The sequence below is a fragment of the Lycium ferocissimum genome, chromosome 9 (assembly GCF_029784015.1).
Source record: "Lycium ferocissimum isolate CSIRO_LF1 chromosome 9, AGI_CSIRO_Lferr_CH_V1, whole genome shotgun sequence".
Classification (NCBI taxonomy): Eukaryota; Viridiplantae; Streptophyta; class Magnoliopsida; order Solanales; family Solanaceae; genus Lycium; species Lycium ferocissimum.
In genome coordinates, this window is record NC_081350.1 from 14,733,912 (window position 1) to 14,758,081 (window position 24,170).

Genomic DNA, 24,170 nt, shown 5'->3' on the forward strand with positions numbered 1-24,170 from the left:
ATATTGAAGGAATTTGTTTGAATATTAACTTGTATTATTTGGAGGTTAATTGTATATTATCTAATTTGCATACAATCACTAATTTTAACTTGTAAAAATTATATTATTCTTTATATCATTAATAATAATGCAGCTGAATTCACAATAATAAAATCCCCAAGTAATTTCCTAGGTAATAAAAACCTCAGGTAAATTCTCAAGAAATAATCCCCAGCCTAAGTCGTAACAACAAAATCACCAAGTAATTCCTTAGGGAATAAAATCCCTAGTTAAATTCCCAAGAACTAATCCCCAACTAAATTCGCAAAGAACAAAATCCCCAAATAATTTCCTAGGTAATAAAATCCCTAGCTAAATTCGCAGGAAAAAAAATCCCCAAGTAATTCCCTAGCTGATAAAATCCACAAGTAATTCTCCAAAAAAATAATCCCCAGCTAAATCCGCAAGAACCATTATGTTATATCCCGTATTTTTATACAATCGGGAAATCTGAAATAATTGTGGCTTTTAAGAGATAAGGCCATATTTGATTTTTATTTAACATGTAAGTTGGTCATGGGAAGTATTGATGTGAAAAATGTCGAGGAAGGCTAAGGGCAAAAAATTGGAAATTGGGAAAATGGTTTCATGAATTACGAAAACTAGCCACAAATAAGTGGGCTTGGAAAAAAAAAAAAAAAGAAGAAGGAAAGGCCCAAACCACAAGGGTGGCCGGCCATGATGAGTAAAATGGAAAGGAAATGGGCCAAGCCCATGTAAGTTAAAATTGGTAATATAAAGGAAGATAAGGGGGCCAAATGGATATTCAAGAAACTTCAAGAAAGTGGAGGAAGAAGAAAGAAAGAAAGAAGGAGAATAATAACCATGGCCATTCGGCCATGGTCCTTCAATTTTGTCCCATGAAATTTTGTTCCCAAAAATTATTTTCTTGGTGTATTCCTACTAATTCAAGGGTCCTCTACAACGTGGCATAATTATTTCGGAAGATAAGTCGTCCGTTTCGTCGTTTGGGAAAATTGGTGGAGTGAAGAAGTTGAGAGAAAAAGGTATGATTCAATCCTTTTTTATAGGTTATAAAGGCTTTGTTGAGATTGTAGTACGTGGAAACGAATAGAATTCATGGAAATATGGATGTTTGCATGTATACGGCCGTGCGTGTATGTTGTTGTATAGGTAAGATGAATTGAAGTTTATGTTGTATTATAGTGTGGTCATTATGGAAATTGTATTGGAAATGAAAGTTGAACGAAAACTGGATGAAGTTGGAAAAAATTTCATGTTGGCCGTGGGGTGTGTAGTGATGAACTAATGATGGGTTTATTTTGTTTAACATACTAATTGTGTTGTTGTGATCTTTTCAATGTAAAGGGAGGATATATGGGTTAAGTTTGCATGAAAATGGAATGTGGAAAATTATGTCACATTAATGTGATTTTATAGCATTAAGATAATGAAGTTGTTAAAGGGTGGATTATGGTTGTTAGTGATGAAGTAGTAAATAGAAAATGTGTTGGAATGGTTTTGTTTCATGTATGAGAATTTTGGGTGGAATATGGAAATTGATGGAATTGTTGAATATTGGATATATAGCTTGAGATGCTCTTAGTTTATGTTTGAATGATCTCAAATTAGTGAATGAATATGTAAACGTTGATGTTGGTTCGAATGTGCGCAATTGGATTGAAAGTTGACATACTATGTAGTAAGGAAGACTACTTATGTTGGAATGTGTTTTGGATTGGTTGTTTATATTGTTGTTGGTATAGTTGTTGTTATTTTGGCCGAGTTCCATTCTCGGGTTGTTGTTGATTGAAATTGGCCGAGTTTAAATCTCGGGGATGTTGTATGCATAGGGGAAATGCTTTCGCCGAAATTTCGGTAGACAAACATGAATTTAAGTTGAACTCTTGGAAGCTATAACTCACAATTGGTAAACATGACCATTTGTAGATTTTGGGAAAACGGATTCGAATTTGGAGCAACAGAAGAGGAGGAAAAGGTATGTAAAGCTATTCCTTTCCTTCTCTTGGCATGTCCTAGGTGTGCTAGGTCCGGGTTTGAGCCCTGGAGGTTGTTCTGTTCCTAGAAATCCAAGTCTAAATTTGAGCACTATTCATTCAGTGTGATTGAATTAGGATCTTTATACCTTGATTGGAAAGATGCTCAAACATCTATAACTTTCATAAATGACTCCATTAGGTTCTATTACATATTTTGTGGAGTAACAATGTTCCTAATATGATTACCGCTTCGGTTCTAAAAATGGCTTCTGAAATACTCGTAACTTCCTCGCACTAAGCCAGGTCGACTCAAAACTTGTTTCTGGGCTTTTAGGTGATAGTAAGTAAACGTGAGTTTGACTTTTTTTTCAAAACCACTCCGAAGGGGGTGCGAGATTTTATTATTTAAACTTTTCAAAACCACTCCGAAGGGGGTGCGAGATTTTATTATTTAAACTTTTCAAAACCACTCCGAAGGGGGTGCGAGATTTTATTATTTAAACTTTTCAAACCACTCCGGGGGAGTGCGATATCTTATTATATAAGACTCTTCAAACCACTCCGAAGGGGGTGCGATATTTTACTATTTCATTCCACAACACTATTATTAGCATTATTATTATTACTATTCTGCCCGAAGGGGCTAGGATTAGTATTATGTCACGAGTGGCATGCCCGAAGGGGCCAGGGTAGCCGTATGTCACGAGTGGCATGCCCGAAGGGGCTAGGAATATTATGTCGGGGCCAGCATGTCCGAAGGGGACAGGATAGACGTATGTTGGACCGGCATGCCCGGGGGGTTATTTTATTTCGGGACCGCATGCCCGGCGGGGCCGTGATAGACGTATGTCGGGACCGGCACACCCGAAGGGGATTGTTATCATAGTTGTTATCATTATTATTATTATTATTATTATTATTATTATTATTATTATTATTATTATTATTATTATTATTATTATTATTATTATTATATTCGCGGGCATTATTATTATTATTATTTACTTAAGGATTGTTCTAAGACCCCGTATACGTCTTCCGGGGTTACGGATCGTTGTGATACTATATACTCGGTGTAGGCGTTTCGGAATTGGTGTATTCGTATTTATATCGTGTATGCTCGAGGCACGCGTGTTCACTCGCATTATTTACTTAAGGATTGTTCTAAGACCCTATGTATATTTATGTTTCTTCGCTCGACGAGGAGGTCGGTGCGGTAAGGTCGAGGTGATTGTGATTTCTTCTCTTCTAAATTAAGCTATGGTTATTATTTGTTATCCATATCTAAGATCGTGCGTAATAGTTCTTTACATACTCGTCCCTTGTACTAACCTTCTATTTGGGACGACGTCGCAAAAGAAATGTAAATATTCATATTAATTTTTGTAATGACCCATTTTTTTCGGGGTCGCGATGCCACGCAAGTACACCTAAGTATGAATTTTCTAGGATGAAGAAAAGACTTTGCTAAGAAGTTGTTCCCGCGGGATTGAATATTCTTGCGAGCTCCATTGGGAAAATCTGTGGGTGAGATTCCCCAAAAAGGAGTGTTATATAGCCGAGTCAAGCACTTATGTCATGGTATTTGTACATCTTAGAGAGAATAACCTTTTGATTTTATTTAACATGTTGGTCATGGAAGTATTTGGCCAAAATGTCTTTACCAGGCTAAGGGCAAAAATTGCCGAAATCTCGGTTTCATGAATTGTCTTGGGATAGGATGTCGAGAAGCGCGAATCAATTATGGACGTTAAAAGAGTGCGCATTTCCAGACGTTGTCAGTTGGTAAAAATTATGTGATCGCCTAAAGGTTTTCATAACTTGTATAAAGACGTTGACCTTTATTTTGAAAAGTTTCATGTTTCTTAAAAATTTTCGGAAAGACGAGAAAAAAGGTTGATTCAATTTTAGTAACGCAAACGTTTGGCAAGGGTTTGAATATGGATAACGACTCGAGGAGGATGAATTTAAGTTTATGTTGTATTATAGTGGGTGCCCATCACACCCTAGTAAGGTCGGGGTGTGACACATTACCTGGGATTTTCCTACGAGTTCATAAAGGCAATAATGTTTTAAATTTTTTTGGTTGTTTACCTGCGGAATTATCTAGGAAAATGATACTTGGGGATTATTTTTCCAAATAAATCCCCAGGTAATAATTTGGCAATAAATGGTGCTAACTCGACTTGCGAATTCAACTGGGAAAATCATATCTGCGGGTAAATATTCTAGAAATTAGGAATTTTTATATTTTTGTATGAAAATCCGCATGAATTACATGTGGAAAAAATCCCCATGTAATTCGAGTTTTTCTAGATAGTGTTTACAACGTTTTGTATCTAACTATATGCTTATATGCAAGCGGATAAAGATACAACTCAATAAACAACCTAATATAAGTTTTCTAGACTCAAGAACTGTAAATATAAATTCTTATTGATAGCTTCTTCAATCGTCTTCTCGTACTAGGGACGCACGCTTAGATTATGAATATTCTTGATAAATCTTTCGATAGCTCATTATGCTGAAATCTCTCTTTGTGGGTGCGCAAACCTTCTTCCTAGTAAGACTTGGATATATATAGCATTGAGTGCACAACATGTCGGCAAACACAAAACCTTCTTCGAGTAGGCCCATGGGATATAATAGGGTTTGTGTTGAATTGGGATTCTTGCCTTTTTGATCGACTCCATTGTCCTTGTAGGAGTTTGAAGAACCTTGTTTAATTACGGCAAGAATCCTACAATCTTGGCCACCATGTCTTTACCATAAAACTGATCCTAGTTGCTGTAGGACTTGAGCTGGAACATGTTCACGAACCTGTTTCATCCACCTGGTTTGTCCGCCTCTGAATCTCTACACTGTCTGAGGTAGAACATGTTCACAAACCTGTTTCATCATCCCTTTCTCTTTCATTCCTCCGACTTTATGTTGAGCCTGCTTTGGTGATGGATAATGGAACATATTGATAGACCTGTTTCATAGCATCATGCTCTTTGCTTTGACTTTGTATTTGTTCACTTAGATTTATTCAAAGGTCTTGGAATACATAAACTCATCATCTTTTTTAGCCTTGTCCCATTTCCGTGTCTCTCGATCATGTTTTGTATTTGTTCACTTAGATGTTACACCTCGCACTTTTAGATCATGAGCATGCCACGTACTTCACCATATTAATGGAGTATCGGAGACGTCCCATAAAGTTTTGGAAGGTACAAGCCATGGGAAGTACGTAACAATGAAGTAAAGGATGAATTACGATCTCGTAAGTCGTAACCAGGAAGGACAACCTTGGAACCAAAGGAAATGACTATTATCAAGTATGATCAATGATAAATATCATGTATGGAGAGTTTAGGAAGATTCCGGGACCAAGCAAAGCGGAGAAAATAAGTTTGTCGAAAATTTGGAAAAAAAAGTTGGCGAATTCAGGACAATTTTAGATCAACTTTGGAGGGGTATATCTCCGAGTATATAAGGAGTTTTATGGTGTTTCAAAAGCCTAAAATGAAGTTCTTCGAGTCTAGTTGCCAACGAAACAAGCCGTTCGTCAATGCGACATCGGAACAGGGAGTTATGGACGTTAAATTAAGCAAACGGAGCAGAAAAATGCTGCTACAGTAACCGGGTGCTACAGTACCGGGTGCCATAGTAACCCGACCCAACACACACCTATAAATACCCCTCTAGCCCATTAAGTTTCATCATTTTCAGCATCTTCTCATCCTTCATATTTCTAAAGAATTCTTGAAAACTCTTGAGGGTTCTATAACCTTCCATAACTCTCCATAAATTTCCATAAACTTCCATAATACTCCATAACCCTCCACAATCTTCCACAACCTTTTCATATCATCAAGAGAGAATATCAACATCAAAATCTCAAAGAAAATTCATGGAAGATGATTGTTCTTGTTTCCCTTCAAGGTGATGATGAACTTAGTCTTGGAAAGGGGGTAAATAAAGTGAAGTTCTTCCACTATAAGGTATGTTTTTCCTACTATTATTTACATGATTGAGATGATGCAAAAGTTTATCAATTTTTAGAAAGGAAATAATCATAGGAGAAAAGTCATAAAGAGTTGAATTGAAGTTGATGGCCATGAGGTGAGTTTGAAAGAGAATTTTGGATTAATTTGAGATTAAATTGAATATAATTCTTTGATTATGGTATTATGGATGTTGTTATGGTTGGTTTGAAAATTGGATAAACATCGTGTGGGATGTTTTATGGAATATATTGGTATTGATATTATTGTTGATGTTGTTGGTATTGTTTGAGAGTTGTTTTGGTATTTGGAGGAGGTAAAGAATATAGGGGAGATGCTGCCCGAATTTCGGCAGATTCTAAATAGATTTCATTTGAATGCTTGAGACAAGTGTATGATATTGAGCCTAATGATAATATGGATGGTTTACGTGTAGAGTTGCGAGCTTGGAAGAATAAACGTTGAACGACTAAGGCGACCGAAAGGTATGTTAAGGCTCGTCCCTTTCTTTCAAAGGCATGATTCCTATGTTATGATTCCATAAATGTTTCCATAACCTCCTTGTTTTCAAAAGCTAGAAGTTCATGATTCTTAAAGCTTCTCATGATGTTAAAGATGAGAATGTTTCTATGATGATTACAATGATAATGAGGATTTTATGTTTAAAGGTTCCAAGTTTATGATTTCAATGTTATTATGAGAATGTTGAGTTACTTCATGATTTTCTCGATTTTATTCATTGTTGTTGGTCTCACCTTATAATAATTGTTCCTTCAAGGTGAGATAGAGCGATGATGATTATTCCATAATATATTCGGAGGTTATCGACCTTACGTCACTCCGATAGAGTTATAGCTTTCTTCGGGCTATCAATGCATTACTTATGTTATAATATATATATATATATATATATATATATATATATATATATATATATATATATATATATATATATATATATACATATATGTATATATGGGGGACATGGGGGAAGGAGAGGCGTTATAGACGCATGGCCACCTGATCAGTTGGTATATTATGATATTGTCCCGGACGCGGGATGCCCGGACGCGGGATATATGGTTAAATGGATCGGGCCGTTCGTTCCTCGACACTATTATGTATATAATATATAGATGGATCGGGCCGTTCGTTCCGCGGCAAAATGATATGTATTTTATGGATCGGGCCGCACATTCCGCAATCTATTATATATATATATATATATATATATATATATATATATATATATATATTTTTTGAAAGGAAAGCATGCATGGTATCTTCCTTAAGAGGCAATCATATGTACAGGTTATTTCCTTACCTCATGTTATGCTCTATATTTCTCATTATGTTATTTTTCATGTTCGGTATCTCTTACTATATTATTATTCGTGCCTTACATACGCAGTACACTGTTCGTACTGACGTCCTTTCTTGTGGACGCTGCGCTCATTCCCTCAGGTAGATAGTTCTGATCCATAGGAGCTTCAACAGTGGAATCTCAGGAGCGCTCCACTTACTTCGGAGCTACAGTCTATTGATATCGATCTTCATGGTCACTTGTAATCTATGTAGAGGCTCGTAGACATGTATGTACAGTTAGAAGTTTCATAACCCTACCGGTTCATATCGTTGTGTAACATTTTAGTAGTCTTGACGGCGAGTAATGATGGGCATAATTGTCAAAGATTATATAGAGATGTGTTGTTGCATTGCGACATATGTCTTTACAGATTATGATATCCATAAGCTATCTTTATGGTCTACCCAGAAATGATTATAAGATGTATGTTTAGAGGTGCTCGGCGTGTTAGCTCCGGGTGCCCATCATGGCCTTCTAGTTGGGTCGTGACAAAAGTGATATCAGAGCAGTTCATCCTAGGGAGTGTCTACGAGCCGTGTCCAATAGAGTCTTGTTTATGGGTGTGAAGCACGACACACTTATAAACAAGAGGCTGCAGGGCATTTAGGAACTATTGACCTTTCTTTCTCATCTCAGATCGTGTCGTAGAGCTAAACTATAAGATGTGATGTCCCTGACTCTGATCCTAAGTGTTCTGATTACGGATAAGCAGTTGATTATGCCGCTATGGGGTAATTGATGAGAATTAAAGTTGTTGCTCTGAAAGGCATGTTTCCTGCCTTATTGATATTGATAGAATTGGATATATATAAGGACTCGAGCTAGATGTTACGAGCATTTGTGATCGCCCGGTGAGGCGTTGGATATGTTTTCTGGGCTGTGTGCAGGAATAAGGCAGTAAGAAGTATAGAGGAAACTCTGCCAAAATTTTTACAAATTGAATTGTTTGAATGTCTATGCTATAGAGAAAGAATGAAGGGGAAATGTGACAATCGGATGTTTGGTAAGTCATGATTGAATGAACCATTATGAGACGCTTTTAAAGAGAAGTTTTAGAATGATTTTAATTTAAGGGAAGAACCCTGGAGGGAAAAATGATTAGTAATTAAAGGAGTTGGAATAAGTGCATTTAAGATTTCGAAGAATTGAGATTTATTGAAGATATAGGGAAAGTTGACACTAAGAATTCAAATGTAGTATTACGATTTATAGATTGGTGAGTAAGAGATAACGAAAAGGTATTGATATGGGAAAGGAAGTTAAAGAGTAGGGGAAAGTCTTACTCTAGAAGTTTATACATATACATAAGATCAGGATGGGTTGATGACAGGCACACAGGCTCGTTTTATCAAACTTTCCCATATGATGTGGGTTACATTGGGATTTAGAAGTCACCAGTCATTCGACTTCAAAGGAATTCTGAATATTTGATAGTTGGTACTATTCTGAGAATTATTATGGCCGAGTTACTTGGGGTATTAATGAAGACCTTGAACTCAAGAATGAGAATGGTTAGGTAAGTTGGATTGCAATTATGATTGTCTTCTGGATTGTTTACATAACTTCTAAGTGTGATGCTGCTTGGCCGACGAAGGAAGTAGAGATTGTATTAACTTTAGGAATATGTGGTGTATTTCTATCCAATCCTTATAAGAAGGATTCACCTCAAAAAGTTTTTTTAGGCAGGTGTGGTGAAGGTTATTTGACGATAGAGAAATTAGGTGCGTTGTCGATTTATGTGTAAGGAGATAAGAGAGTAGGTGCACAAGTGAGGAAGGGGTTAGGATGAAAGCGGGAAAAGCAGACGATAGGATCAAATTTAAATAAATCAACGCGAGCTAGAGCAATGTTGTACGTGACAAAGGATGAATGTGAAAGATGCAAAGATGCGATCATGAAGAAAACCATTTTTTTTTTATATATATGTGTGTGTGTGTGTGTGTGTGCGCGCGCGCAAGTTGTAGTATCATAAAGGAAGATGAAGACTCGACGAAAGAAGAAAGGAAAGGGTGTACTTTGTGAGGATTTCATGATAAGAACAAGAGTTGACAGAACACTAGAAGGACTATGATGCACCAGGCGCGATGCAAACGAGTAGTTAAGGAGAATTACGGGACAAATGAGCTAAGATAATGAAAGGACGAGTCGTGGGAATGGATGGTGTTGAATATAACCTTTCAATGGTATAGTATAGACATAAACAGGAATTAGGAACCTAGAGCAAGGAGAATTTCAAGGATATTAAAAAGATAGTCGTGGAGAAAGACTAAGGCTAAAAGAGTGTGGTATAGTCGGACACTCCATAAGGGCCCTAATGAATTCCGATGTCCCCATTAATTCATTAACCTAGGGGACTACTAGTCATGAGAGGTAGAAGTGAAAAGACAATAAAGAAGGTGTTTGGATTGTATCCGATATGTATAAGCATTTTGATTTGATACAAAAACTCAACTAGCAAAAAAGAAAACAAGTTAAACCATGCGATGAAAAGAACTCCGGCATTATATGGAATAGAGGAGTTAAAGGATCACTAAGGTCGGACAGATGACTATCAAAGACGGTTAACACTCAAAGGTTACGGTATATGAAAACATCCTTTAAAAAGGGGGGAAGAACAAATTCAGTTCTAAGATGAGCGACAATATTCCGAAGCTCAAGAAAGGGAAATCTTAGCACTAGAAAAGATGAAAGTTTCAACAAGAGGAATAATTAGAGGGAGTTCAATGATCTCCAAAGGAAAGGAGATAGTGTGTGCCTATGGATAACAAAACGAAGAAGGTTACTTGAGATTAGAAAGTACCTCGCAAGTCGTGGAGTCACAAGTCGCCGGTCATATCAAATGTGAGAGTATATGTTATAGAACTATATAGACAATCGTCATGATGCAATGGCCGACAAAAATTATGTAAGGACAACGATAGGGAGTCAAAGAAGAACATCGGCTAATTTAAGTCTCAAATGATCACCGGTACAAGAGAATCAAGGACTTAAGAAGAAAGCATACTCGTATCAAAAGGAAGTTATGATTAAGTAGGATTTTATCTTAGTCCCATGTTTATGAGTTTATATTGCAATTATGCTAAAACTGAGGAGAGAGAAATTGTAGGAAAAGTTTAGGTATGAATAGGATGATATTGTAGGAATTAAAGAGAGTTCGACCGTCGAATTAAAAAGGAGATGATATGGTATGTATATAAGGTCGATGAGTACAAAAATGGATAATCTAAAATAGCACCAAAGAAGCAAGCAAGGAAGGGTGCCATATCTGAACAAGAGAATTTGTCTACTAGTAGAGAAATAAGGAGCAAGGCAAAAGAGTACAATAATTAAGAGTGCTCATAGACTGGCAGGGAGCCATAGAAATCATGATAAGACCATCTTAATGGCAACAGGTCCCAGGACAGTAACTAGATATCAGTTGACCACTGAGTACATACATAAGAATGTGAGGATATGGAAATATGGAATTAATGAATGAGTTCGACAAAGAATTGGGAGAATATGAAAGAAGACTAATGAGCCCATAGTATAAGAATATGAGATCAGGAACTAAAGGAAGACAACCATTTCAAGAAACTAATGAAATCGTCATAAGCTTGCAAGCTACAACATTCGACGAATGTTTCTAAGAGGGGAAGGATGTTACACCTCTCACTTTCAAATCATGAGCATTCTACGTACTTCACCGTATTAATGGAGTATCGGAAATGTCCCATAAAGTTTTGGAAGGTACAAGCCATGGGAAGTACGTAACAATGAAGTAAATGATGAATTACGATCTCGTAAGTCGTAACGGGGAAGGACAACCTTGGAACCAAAGGAAATGACTATTATCAAGTATGATCAATGATAGATATCATGTATGGAGAGTTTCGGAAGATTCCGGGACCAAGTAAAGCGGAGAAAATAAGTTTATCGAAAATTTGGAAAAAGTTGGCAGAATTCTGGGCAGAATTTTGGGTCAAATTTGGAGGGGTATATCTCCCAGTAGGAGTTTTATGGCGTTTCAAAAGCCTAAAATGAAGTTCTTCGAGTCTAGTTTTCAACGCAATAAGACGTTCGTCAATGAGACATCAGAGCAGGGAGTTATGGACGTTACAATTTAAGCGGACGGAGCGAAAAATCACAAAGAATCGGCTACAAGATTAATCGACCCAACACACACCTATAAATACCCCTTTAACCCATTAATTTTCATCATTTTCACCATCTTCTCGTCCTTCATATTTCTAAAGAATTCTTGAGGGTTCTATAACCTTCCATAACTCTCCAGACATTTCCATAAACTTCCATAATACTCCATAACCCTCCACAATCTTTCCATATCATCAAGAGAGAATATCAACATCAAAATCTCAAAGAAAATTCATGGAAGATGATTGTTCTTCTTTCTCTTCAAGGTGGTGATGAACTTAGTCTTGGAAAGGGGTGAATAAAGTGAAGTTCTTCCACTATAAGGTATGTTTTTCCTACTATTATTTACACGATTGAGATGATGTAAGGTTTAGCAATTTTTAGAAAGGAAATAATCATAGGAGAAAAGTCATAAAGAGTCAATTGAAGTTGATGGCCATGAGGTGAGTTTGAAAGAGAATTTTGGATTAATTTGAGATTAAATTGAATATAATTCTTTGATTATGGTATTATGGATGTTGTTATGGTTGGTTTGAAAATTGGAGAAACATCGTGTGGGATGTTTTTATGGAATATATTGGTATTGATATTATTATTGATGTTGTTGGTATTGTTTGGGAGTTGTTTTGGTATTTGGAGGAGGTAAGGAATATAGGGAGATCTTGAATTTTGACAACATTCTCGAATAGATTTCATTTGAATGCTTGAGACAAGTGTATGATATTGAGCCTAATGATAATATGGATGGTTTACGTGTAGAGTTGCAAGCTTGGAAGAATAAACGTTGAATGACTAAGGCGACCGAAAGGTATGTTAAGGCTCGTCCCTTTCTTTCAAGGCATGATTCCATAAATGTTTCCATAACCTCCATGTTTTCAAAAGCTAGAAGTTCATGATTCTTAAAGCTTCTCATGATGTTAAAGATGAGAATGCTTCTATGATGATTACAATGATAATGAGGATTTTATGTTTAAAGGTTCCAAGTTTATGATTTCAATGTTATTATGAGAATGTTGAGTTACTTCATGATTTTCTCAATTTTATTCATTGTTGTTGGTCCCACCGTATAATAATTGTTCCTTCAAGGTGAGATAGAGCGATGATGATTATTCCATAATATAATCGGAGGTTACCGACCTTACGTCACTTCGATAGAGTTATAGCTTTCTTCAGGCTATCATGCATGCTACTTATGTTATATATATATATATATAACGCGAGGCGTTATAGACGCATGGCCACCTGATCAGCTGGTATATTATGATGTCGTCCCGGACGCGGGATATATGGTTAAATGGATCGGGCCATTCGTTCCTCGGCACTATTATGTATATAATATATAGATGGATCGGGCCGTTCGTTCCGCGGCAAATGATATGCTTTTGGATAGGGCTGCACGTTCCGCATCAATTTTATTTTATGTATATGTATATGGGAAATGTTTTCTTTAAAGTTAAGCATGCATGGTATCTGCCTTAAGAGGCAATCATATGTACAGGTTATTTCCTTACCTCATGTTATGCTCTATATTTCTCATTATGTTATTTTTCATGTTCCTAGTATCTCTTACTATATTATTATTCATGCCTTACATACTCGGTACATTGTTCGTATCGACGTCCTTTCTTGTGGATCTTTGCGCCGCGTACATGCTCTCGGGTAGATGGTTCTGATCCATAGGAGCTTCAACAGCGGAATCTCAGGAGCGCTCCACTTACTTCGGAGCTACAGTCTATTGATATCGACCTTCATGGTCGCTTGTAATCTATGTAGAGGCTCGTAGACATATATGTACAATTAGAAGTTTCATTACCCTACCGGTTCATATTGTTGTGTAACATTTTAGTAGCCTTGACGGCGGGTAATGATGGGCATAATTGTCAAAGATTATATAGAGATGTGTTGTTACATTACGATATATGTCTTTACAGATTATGATATCCATAAGCTATCTTTATGGTCCACCCAGAAATGACTATAAGATGTATGTTTAGAGGTGCTCGGCGTGTTAGCTTCAGGTGCCCGTCATGGCCCTCTAGTTGGGTCGTGACAACGTTCTTGCTCTGTGTTGAAACATGTTTGCAGACCTGGTTCATATGTTTTGTCTGCAACTCTCTTTACTTGTACAAAATACTTCTGAGTCATCTTCACCTTTTCTCCTCATGATCTCTTCTTGCCTAATTCATTCATCATCCGCACCTGATGACTCTTTGAGATAGAACATATTTTCATGCTTGTTCTATTCTTTAATGAACTTCTCTGTGTGGAGTCATCTTCATCTCCTTTGCTCTGTCTGCATCTGTCTTGTGATAGATCATGTATGTGGATGGTTCATTCTCCGTCTGATTTCATCATTGCACTTGTCTTTGCATTGGAACATATAATTCCAATATGGGTTCATATGTATGCTCTTTTCTATAGCTTGTTTGTGCTCTTTTTTATAGCTTCTTTGCATTGGAACATGTCTATGGACTTGTTCTATCCATCCTTTGTTGCTTGTTTTTTCAGGCCTTTTACATTGTCTGGAACCTCTACTTCATCTCAACCAACTGTCTAGCTTTGTTCAATTACCTTGTCAATTATCTTCTGTATCTAGACCTGGTTTCTTTGCGTTGTAGGTCACTTTGTCAATTATCAAAACTTCACACATCGCTTTATGCCAACAACCTACTTTCTCAGTATTGCAGAATTTAGCCCTCCTGAAGATAAAAGGGATAAACTGAGCTAGTGATAATATTCTCACTAGTTTATAAAAAGACTACTTGATTTCTCAGATGGTCACTTGACTAGTAGTTATAATTTCAGAAAGTCACCTTTCTTCTTAATTTGGATTTTCTTCAACAACAACAACAACAACAACAACAAAAAAAGATTTTCTGAGATAATAATTTTTAGTTAAGTGGCTATCAAGAAATCTACTTAACGAATTGATGTATACTAATTAAATAAGTTTACAGGGAAACAAAATCCATTTGATAAAACCTAAAGTTTTTTTAGATACTTGTTTTGTAGGTATGAACTCTCAATCATTTTTCAATCGTAAGATCCTCTGTGTGCTCCATAGAGAAGCATGCAAACATGTTTCTGAAATGATTAAAATCCTTTAACTTGAATTTGGATGCAGGCCGTTGCCAATCTATGAGTTGTCATTGGTTTACATATTTCTTAATTAGATCAAATTATGCCAACGTATTCATTCAAAAAAATTGATGCAAAAAATTTCACTGAATTAAAATTGTTTAAGAGTGAACGAAGAAAAGAGAAATGGTAAAGTCAGTTGAATGTTCCAATCTGGTCCGTATTAGTAATCATTAGAATAACAGAGAGGTCCACAATTCTTTTCTGGTTTACTTATAGCTAATAGCTTGTTTGACTAAGCTTATTTTTTTTATTTTTTTTCCCAATAAATGCTTATTTTAAAAAAAAAAAAAAAAAAAAACTTTTTCTGAAAGGACCACCTGATATCCTATATCAATTAACTTCTACTTGCACTTCCCTAGTGGCATTTAGCCGATTTATTGGGAATTCCTTTTCTGTGGCATGCAGCAATTCTTTGACAACAAATTAAGTGTTAAGTAGTACTCCTTCCATCCCAATTACATACACTCTTTCCTTTTTATTATGTTTAAAAAACTGAACTAGAATTAATTATCAAATGCAGAAATATCCAGCTCACTGTTTTAACTCTTAAAATCTAAATAATGTCAGTTAAGTTGTAAAATTCAAAATATGATTGGAATTGCCATTTGGTAAGTAGTGTTATGCTAATCATTGATTATTTTAAGTAGAAGAAAAAGGGAAAGAAATCTCACATGGCCAATAATCTTTTTCAACGGTTAGATAAATCCTTTTTTTTGTCAAATAGAAAAGTCAGTCAAAAGAGCATTTTGGTAAAATCCGACAAAAGCTTAAGCCTTTCTCCAACATATGTCCCTTCCCTTTCTTCCTTTTTACTTGCATCAACCGTTCGTGTTCAAATACAGGTCTAGGTGCATTCTAGTAATTATTCAACAATTCTCTGCCCTTTTTCATTTTCCCAATACTCCTTCTATTTATGACTCAAATTCTCACTCCCAAACCCTATCCAACCCATCTTCATTTCAAACCCTCAAAACTAAACCTCTCTTTTGCTCTAAAAAAACGCCTAGAAAAACCTCCATATATACGTTTTGGTAATTACTCTTTGCAACTCTTTGTTAATTCATATTTTATGGCTCATCTTTCATGGTTTCTTTCTTTTTATTTTGGTAAATTACCATTTGCAACATTATGTCATATTAAACCTTTTAAGCTAATCTAATTTCAACCTTGTCTTGTTTCAGGATCCACTTTATATTCATCTTGCAGATATATTAAGTCGTGGGGTTCTTCATTACACAATTTTTTAGTGCTCCCTGGTATGTGTTCATAATGATGATGAGAATAGGAGCATTTTTATAGTTATATGAAGTGTCAGATATATATCAAAAGATTCCACATAGAAAGCTGAGATTATTTTATCTTTTAGTTCATCACCTTTTCTTTCTTCTTTTTTTCAACAAACTTTTCTTTTGTAAAGCACCAGATCCCAAGGTTTTGTTATACTATTAACAGAGAATTTTTCATGTTGGTGACAGGAAAATGAAGGATCATTCCTCTTAGCAGAAATTTGCTCTCAAGCTATATTGTTCCAATATCTTAAAGTTCCCTTTTTCCATGCAACTTATGATATAGAGCTATCATCAGCTAGAGAGAAAAAATGGTCAGAATAGGATCAAAATCATGCGATAAGTCGATCATGTTTCTGATCATGTTCGTGCTATTTTACATGCAGCAGTGCAAATGCTCCGAGCTCGAGCTACTTTTATCGATGAAAACAACGATGAAGGATCCATTAGGGTCTCTCCATGATTGGATTCCGTCTCAATCTTTTTGCAAATGGAATGGTGTTGTTTGTGATGACTTGTCACATGTTGCAAAAATTGAGCTCGCAGGGAAGAACTTATCTGGAATATTATACGAGACCATTTTCAACTTGCCATATGTTGAAGCGATCGATCTCTCGAATAATCAGCTCTCTGGAGAAATTCCAGGAAATTTCTCTTCTTGTTTGGCACTAAGATTTCTCAATCTTAGCAACAATAACTTCACAGGTCCACTTCCTCAAGGCTCAAGAATCCCTCTTCTCGAGACACTGGATCTCTCAAACAACATGATTTCGGGGAAAATCCCTGAAAATATTGGTTTATTCTCAAGGCTCAAAGTTCTTGATTTTGGTGGAAATGTCTTGGTTGGAAACATTCCAAAGTCTATTGCCAATATTTCTAGTTTGGAATACTTGACTCTTGCTTCAAACCAATTAATCGGAGAAATTCCTCGAGAACTAGGGCTTATGAAGAAGTTGAAGCTTATTTACTTGGGATATAACAATTTCTCCGGTGGAATTCCAGAGGATATTGGTGAACTGACATCTTTATATCATCTTGATCTTGTGTATAACAATCTCACGGGTGAAATCCCCTCATCTTTAGGTAATCTCACCAATCTCCGGTACCTTTTTCTCTACATAAACAAGCTCACAGGCCCAATTCCAAGATCCCTATTTAATCTCAAGAAAATGGTATCACTTGATTTAAGTGATAATTTCTTGTCTGGTGAAATCCCTGAGCTTATATCCCAAATGCAAAAGTTGGAAGTTCTACAATTGTTTGCCAACAATTTCACAGGTAGAATTCCAAATACTTTGACTTCCTTGCCTCATCTCCAAGTTCTTCAATTATGGTCTAATAAATTATCAGGTGAGATTCCTAAGGACCTTGGAAAATACAACAATCTCACAATCCTAGACCTTTCCACCAACAATCTCACCGGGAAAATACCCGAAACCATATGTTCTTCCAGCCATCTTTTTAAACTCATACTCTTCTCAAATTCACTCCAAGGCGAAATCCCTGTGAGCTTGAGCCGTTGCAAAAGCTTACAGAGGGTCCGCCTACAAAACAACCAACTCACTGGTGAATTGTCCTCGGAATTCACAAAGCTCCCCCGTGTTTACTTCCTTGATATCTCAGGCAACTATCTTTTTGGCTCCATTAGTGAAAGGAAATGGGATATGCCAGCACTTCAAATGCTAAATTTGGCTAGTAACAAGTTTTTTGGTACCTTGCCAGATTCCTTTGGTAGCAAGAATCTTGAAAACTTGGACTTATCCGAAAATAGTTTTTATGGTACCATTCCTAAGAATTTCGGGCAATTATCAGAGCTAATGGAGCTAAAACTACGCAGCAACAAGCTTTCAGGTGAAATCCCCGATGAATTATCTTCATGCAAGAAGATTGTGAGTCTTGATTTGAGCAACAATCAACTTTCAGGTCAAATTCCAACTAGTCTCTCAGAAATGCAAGTTCTTAGCCTTCTTGATTTGTCAATGAATCAATTATCAGGCGAAATCCCCCCAAATTTGGGAAAAGCTGAATCACTTGTCCTAGTCAATGTCTCTCACAACCACTTCCATGGAAATTTACCGTCCACTGGAGCTTTCCTTGCCATAAATTCCAGCGCAGTGGCCGGAAATCAACTATGTGGCCGTGGCGACGACATTACAAGCGGCTTGCCACCGTGTAAATCACTCAAGAAAAGCTCAGTTTGGTGGTTCTTCTTGACTTGTCTTCTTGGAATACTAGTCTTGCTAGTATTCTCGGCCTTAGTTGTCGTATTTATCCAAAGGAGAAGACAAATGAAGCTCAAGAAAGTGGAGAGTAGTCAAGATGGTAATTGGGAAATACAATTCTTCGATTCCAAAGCTTCGAAATCCATCACCCTCAGTGACATCTTAGGAATTGGAGTTTCGTTCAAAGGGTTTTCTGAAATAAGCAGCACGCAAATATTCGTGAAGAAATTGAATGTGAATATTCCAACAAGTTTTTGGACAAACATCCAAGAACTAGGGAACATTCGACATCCCAACATTGTGAAGATCTTGGCTGCATGCAAATCGGAGAAAGGTGGGATTTTGGTTTACGAGTACATAGAGGGGAAAGATTTCAGTGAAGCGATTCGAGTCATGAGTTGGGAACGTAGACAAAAAGTGGCTATAGGAATTATAAGAGCACTGAAATATTTGCATTGTTCTTGTTCCCCAAGCATTTTCGTTGGCGACCTTTCTCCCCGGAAAGTTATCATCGACGGAAAAGATGAAGCCCGCCTGAGATTGAGTCTTCCCACTACGGTTTTCACCAGCACCAAAGGTTTCAGCTCCACGGCCTACGTTGGTCCAGGTAAATTTACCAGTTTACCCTTGTCATTTTGGGTTTGCTTGTTGTTTACTTCTCTTGTTTTGGCATTTCTTAAGAGTTTAAGTACTAGTATACATCAACCGATCATGTATTGCAGAAGGTAACCTATCTTATTTTCAGGATTGTAAACTATAGTGCATTTTAAGGTACCTGCAGTAAAAAAGAAACTACACCGATAATATCTAGTATAACTTGTTAGTTTTATACCTTAGTGGCAGAAATGTGTTTTAACGACTTTTTCTTATATATACAGACTATATATTCTGAAGAGAGTAACGTAGCTATGATGATTTTGATGAAAAATGATATTTCAACTTTAGGAAAGATGTGATAGGGATGTCATGTTATGTTGAAAATTATTGATCTAACTATAATTTTTTTTTCCTTTCTAATTAGTAGCATAGAAATAATTGTTAGAAGCTACGTACTTGGTCTTTTCTTGGGGTTCTGTTTTAATTTTGGCTCTCGTAGTCGCTAGTATTATGATACATATTGGGCCATAGCTATTCGCAGTCATGATAAGGTCAAGGAATTAAGCAAACAATGTCGTTGAGGCAATCATGAATGTTTCTCTTCTTTGTTTCATGAGTACAATGTAAAGACATGAATCTACACTTTATTTATCTTATCATTTCTTTCTTTACGTAGAAAACAATAGATCTAGTCTAGTGTAACAAAATCATACTATAATCCTAATTCATGGTCCTTTATGCCATGCACGTACAATACCAATAGTACTCAAAGATAATATGTTAAAACTTTTTTCTCATTTCGATTGACTTGATCGAATAAGGTTCAAGTCTACCCGTATGTTAGGATGCCTCAGCTGCATACATCATGTGTAAACTTTTTCTTTTTTTTTTAATTTCAGAAATTGCAGAATACAAAGGAATATCGGAGAAGAGCGACATATACGGATTTGGCCTACTTCTAATTGAGTTATTGACCGGAAAAAACCCCGGTGACGCTGAATTTGGCAAGCACGAGAGTATCATCGATTGGGCACGATATTGTTACTCGGATTGTCATTTGGAGACATGGGTTGAACCAATAATGAGGAGTGATGCAGTGAATAATCAGAATAAAATGGTGGAGATGATGAATGTGGCTCTGCAGTGCACTGCTAGTGAACCAGCAGCAAGACCCTGTGCTAGTGATGTGGCCAAGACCTTGGACTCATTTGTGAGATCAAATTCTTGTGGTTTAGGCTTGAAAAGGTGTTCTAGTGTTTAGATTTTGGGATTTCTAATTAACTCTAAGATTTTTGTTCTACCTTCTTTTTATGTTAAGTTACTTTTTTTTTTTCCAACTTTTTTTAGTTTTTATTGGGCATAAATTATGAGTGTTGCCCAATGTTTTGGATGCTATGTGGCATCTATTTGAGTGTAAAACTGTAGATATGAAGCTAAATGCTAATATATAGTAGATTGCACCTTTTAAAACCACCTTCTCATATTTTCTTAGTAGTCTATCCACTACGTGCACGCAATGGCTAGTCGTCATACATAGCGGAACTCCCAGCTTCTTATAGATAATTATCAGATTGAAATTGGTCTCCTTCACTTATATATAAATATTAATCTATCATTAAAGATATACCGAAGCATATATAGTTAGATATCTTCTCTTCTTATCAGACGAAGATTAAGACTAAATGAAGACTTCTCCATTCTGGTAAAAACATACTCATCTCTAACTTTGCGCTCACTCCTATATGATATTTGCATAAGCTAGATTTCACTGCGAACCCCTTATGGAGTTCAACTGATAGCGATCTGTGGATTGCTTCTTTATACATTTTGTGGTGAACTTCTCATAAACTTAATGACTTGATTTCAAATTCTTTTGATAGTTATTAGAGATTCCTTACCTATTGTTGATGACATAAGTTCATGGTTGATTTTGAGCAATATCGTTGCATCTCTTTCCTCTCGTTTTCTCATTGAAGTAATGAATTGAACTAATTTGATGTGAAGAAAAGAAGTTCAGCTAAGATTTCATGAATTGAAATAACATATGTTGTGATAATTGTGTGTTGTCTATCCGGTCGGCGGTAAATCGGATTTCATGAATCCTTCATGCATTACAAAGAAAAGAGATTCGATCAGCTACATGTCATGATTTTAAAAAACGGAAAAGGCTCAAATATGCCATCGAACTATCGAAAATGGCTCATTTATGTCCATACGTCAATTGTTTGTTCATTTATCTTATCGATCGTTACAAAATGATGTTCGCTTTTACATCGCCCGTTACAAAATGACTCGTTTATACCATTACCTATCCAGTTGGTAGTAGATCAGACTTCTTGGATAGATGCTTGATGTGGGGAGAGTACATTAGTTGTCATGGATGGTACCTGGTGCATTACATTGCCTGTGAGTTGATGATGCTTGTCATGCGCTAAAGAACATCACTATGCTAACGAACGATCGTATGCTTACATTAAATACTTGACGAATGGAGATGCTTACTTGAAATTAATTGATTTCATTTTACATGTAATTATACTTAATTACCTGAAATAATTAGTTGCATTTGTATTTGGAGTTCTTATTTCAATTCTCTCAAGTACTTTGATAAATATTCTCTTTATCCGAGCTCGCAAGTGTACCGTCCTAGTCACAACAAATTCTGGAACCTATCATCGTAAAAACAATGCTTGGGTTTCAGAATACTCAGTTTACATCATAGCCAAACCACCTGCACGATGGGGAATCACAAGTCAACAGTCAAACTTTGAGATAGGATAAGGAGAATATTTATTTATTGTTAAAAAGGAGAAGTTTTATTTTTAACACAAAATTAGGGGGAAAAATGTTTTTCACCCATTCATTTTGGCCAAGGACTTGAAGTGAAAGGAACTCTCCGAGACTTTAGGTTTTATTACTGGCAAACTGTAAAGACCTTATCTTCTTTCACTTAATCATTATTATTCCTATAGGCCAAAAAAAAAAAAAGATGCACACACAAACAGTTTGTCACTGACAAACAGCAAAGGCCTTAGCTTCTTTCACTTAATCATTATTATTCCTGTTGAAATAAATATGTATATGTAAATGCACATACACATACGACGTCCATACACTCCCAAAAGATTAATGCTAAGGGTAATTATATTTGGAACAACCCAAAATGGCACAACTTGGCACAACTCCACCTTTTTTGGAGGTATTAATGTAAATTCAAGTGGACTTTTGGCTCAAATTGCACAAATGCCATCATCGTGTTTTACGTTTATGCCCTTTCTGAAAATTTTATTTTTCTAATTTCAAATTCATTAAAATTTTACTCTCTTCACCCAAGATCATTATTACATTTTTCTTCCCAACGCCAATCACTAGAGAAAACTGTGCATTCTTTTTTAATGTATACTTTTCTTATACAGTATATATATATATATATGTATAGGGTATTCCTATTTTCTATTTATTTATTTAATTTTCCTTGTCGTTTTATTGGTCATCAAATAGGTGGATTAAATTTAATTAAATGAGTCCTAAAATTAAAAGACCAAAACGATGCCATCTTCTTCAATATCAACAGCTAGGGTTTTTCCTCTCTTTCTATTCTTCTCGCCTCTCTTGCACAGTTTGTGTCTTGAAAAATGTCGGAAAATAGCTCCTCGTCGCAGTTGAAGTGCCATTGTGGTTTGATAGCTAGCCATTTAACTTCAAAAACTCATCCAAACCCTGGAAGGAAGTTCTTTAAGTGTCCTAAGCCAAAGGTTAGTTATTGTTGTTCATATTTTGATTGGTAAAGTGCATTGTTTAGGTGTTACTTTAATTTTAATTTCTTGGACAGAGTAATTCTTGTGGTTATTGGAAATGGGAAGATGAAGTATTTTCGGATACTCCATTGACTGAAGTCAGAGAGTTAGTGGCTGCATTGGATGCTATTAAGGTTGAAATGGACAATTTGAGGAAAGAAGTAACTAAATTGGAGGCTATAAGCCAGTCTCAAGTGATTAAAGTGTCAACTTTGGAAGACAAAGTAACAAAGATGTGGATGATAACTATGGTTTCATTGGCACTGTTCATGGGTGTCATTACAGCTCCAAGGATGAAGTGATTGCCCTAACGAGACTAGTATTTATGTTATTGGTGTAACTTGAAAAATGTTTTGGTGTAACAATCTAATTTAGAATAAGAGAACCTTTCGTGCACCTTCGTTTTTAGTTGTTTTTCTTCATGCCATCTTTGGCTAGCTGAATACCTTGATTTTCTTGGTTATTGTGATTTTATTTCGTTTACTGGTAGACCTGGATTTTTAATTGTATTCCCTAAGTCATCTAGTTGGATTAGTATGAGACTGGTATCTAGTTTTGCTTTTTGTTTATCGAAGTCTCTCTGTTTATTAAACTAGCCACTGCAAACAGGTCGAGAAAGGCACCTCTGTCTATTTAAGTGGGCTACGGGAGAAATATGCAGCTATATTTAGATTGTAAATTTTTCGAAATGGAGTTTAGATTGTTAAGTTATCATTTTCATCAAATCACTACTACTTGCTGTGCAAATTGAAGGTGATACATTTTAAGACACAAAACAAAATAACATAGCATAGATGGCATTAGATTGTACCAATATTATATCACTAAAATAACGAAAAGGGTGCATTTTATAGATGGGTTATGTGAATCTGTTTTTGATCAATGAATTGGGTTTTTACTCATATTTATAAACATTTTTCTTTTCCATTTTGAAGAGTAAAATGATAGTTAGGCCTAACGTAGCGACTAAAACTATCTAACGATGATTCTTAAACGCGGTTGATCATCCCTAGTATAATGGTTTCGCCTTAAGTTTAGAACATTTAGGTCCTGAGTTCGAGTCTAGTTACGCGCCTTTAAAAAAAAAATTATAGTTTCCCTTGAGTTCCTAACCGGTGCAAGTGAAAATCTGTTTAGGTGACATAGAAAAGCATGTTCATATTTATGAAGTAGTGTTTTGTACTCATCTTTGTTATGTAAATCTGCTTTTGATCAATGGAATTGGGTTTTTACTCATATTTATGAACATTTTCCTTTTTACTACCTTATTCTTTTTCTTTTCCTCTTTTACATTGAGAGCATTTCGCCAATTTTTAATCAAATTATCTAATATGCATAAAATAATAAAAAATATAAGAATCCGTAAAATCAAAATTAATTATTTTGTGTAGTCTAAACTTTTTCAAGTTAAATTATTCCATCGTGTTAGCTATTAGGCATAGAAATATTAAAAGAGACACGAATTGTAATTGCAAAACAAACATTTCATTCCAAACAAAGATAAAACAAGCTAAAACAAAACACAACAAAACTAAAAACAGAGATGACGTAGCATCTAGACAAAAACACAACAAAACTAAAAACAGAGATGACATATAATTGAATCAATTTGGAATCCACACACTTTGTGTTATAGTG

General features: G+C 35.9%; 2 protein-coding genes across 2 annotated transcripts; both read left to right on the forward strand.

The window, feature by feature from the left end:
• Positions 1 to 15,503: 15,503 nt before the first annotated feature.
• LOC132029691 (leucine-rich repeat receptor-like serine/threonine-protein kinase SKM1) lies at positions 15,504 to 20,208 on the forward strand. Its single transcript, XM_059419014.1, has 4 exons — positions 15,504 to 15,661; positions 15,812 to 15,886; positions 16,106 to 18,745; positions 19,635 to 20,208. The coding sequence occupies exons 3-4, from the start codon at positions 16,228 to 16,230 to the stop codon at positions 19,994 to 19,996; spliced, it is 2,880 nt and encodes a 959-aa protein (XP_059274997.1). The 5' UTR covers positions 15,504 to 15,661; positions 15,812 to 15,886; positions 16,106 to 16,227; the 3' UTR covers positions 19,997 to 20,208.
• Positions 20,209 to 22,370: 2,162 nt separating this feature from the next.
• LOC132031601 (uncharacterized protein At1g43920, Chloroplastic-like) lies at positions 22,371 to 22,834 on the forward strand. The gene is made up of 2 exons (XM_059421573.1): positions 22,371 to 22,490; positions 22,568 to 22,834. Exons 1-2 carry the CDS (start codon positions 22,371 to 22,373, stop codon positions 22,832 to 22,834), a joined length of 387 nt encoding a protein of 128 aa, XP_059277556.1.
• Positions 22,835 to 24,170: the final 1,336 nt, after the last annotated feature.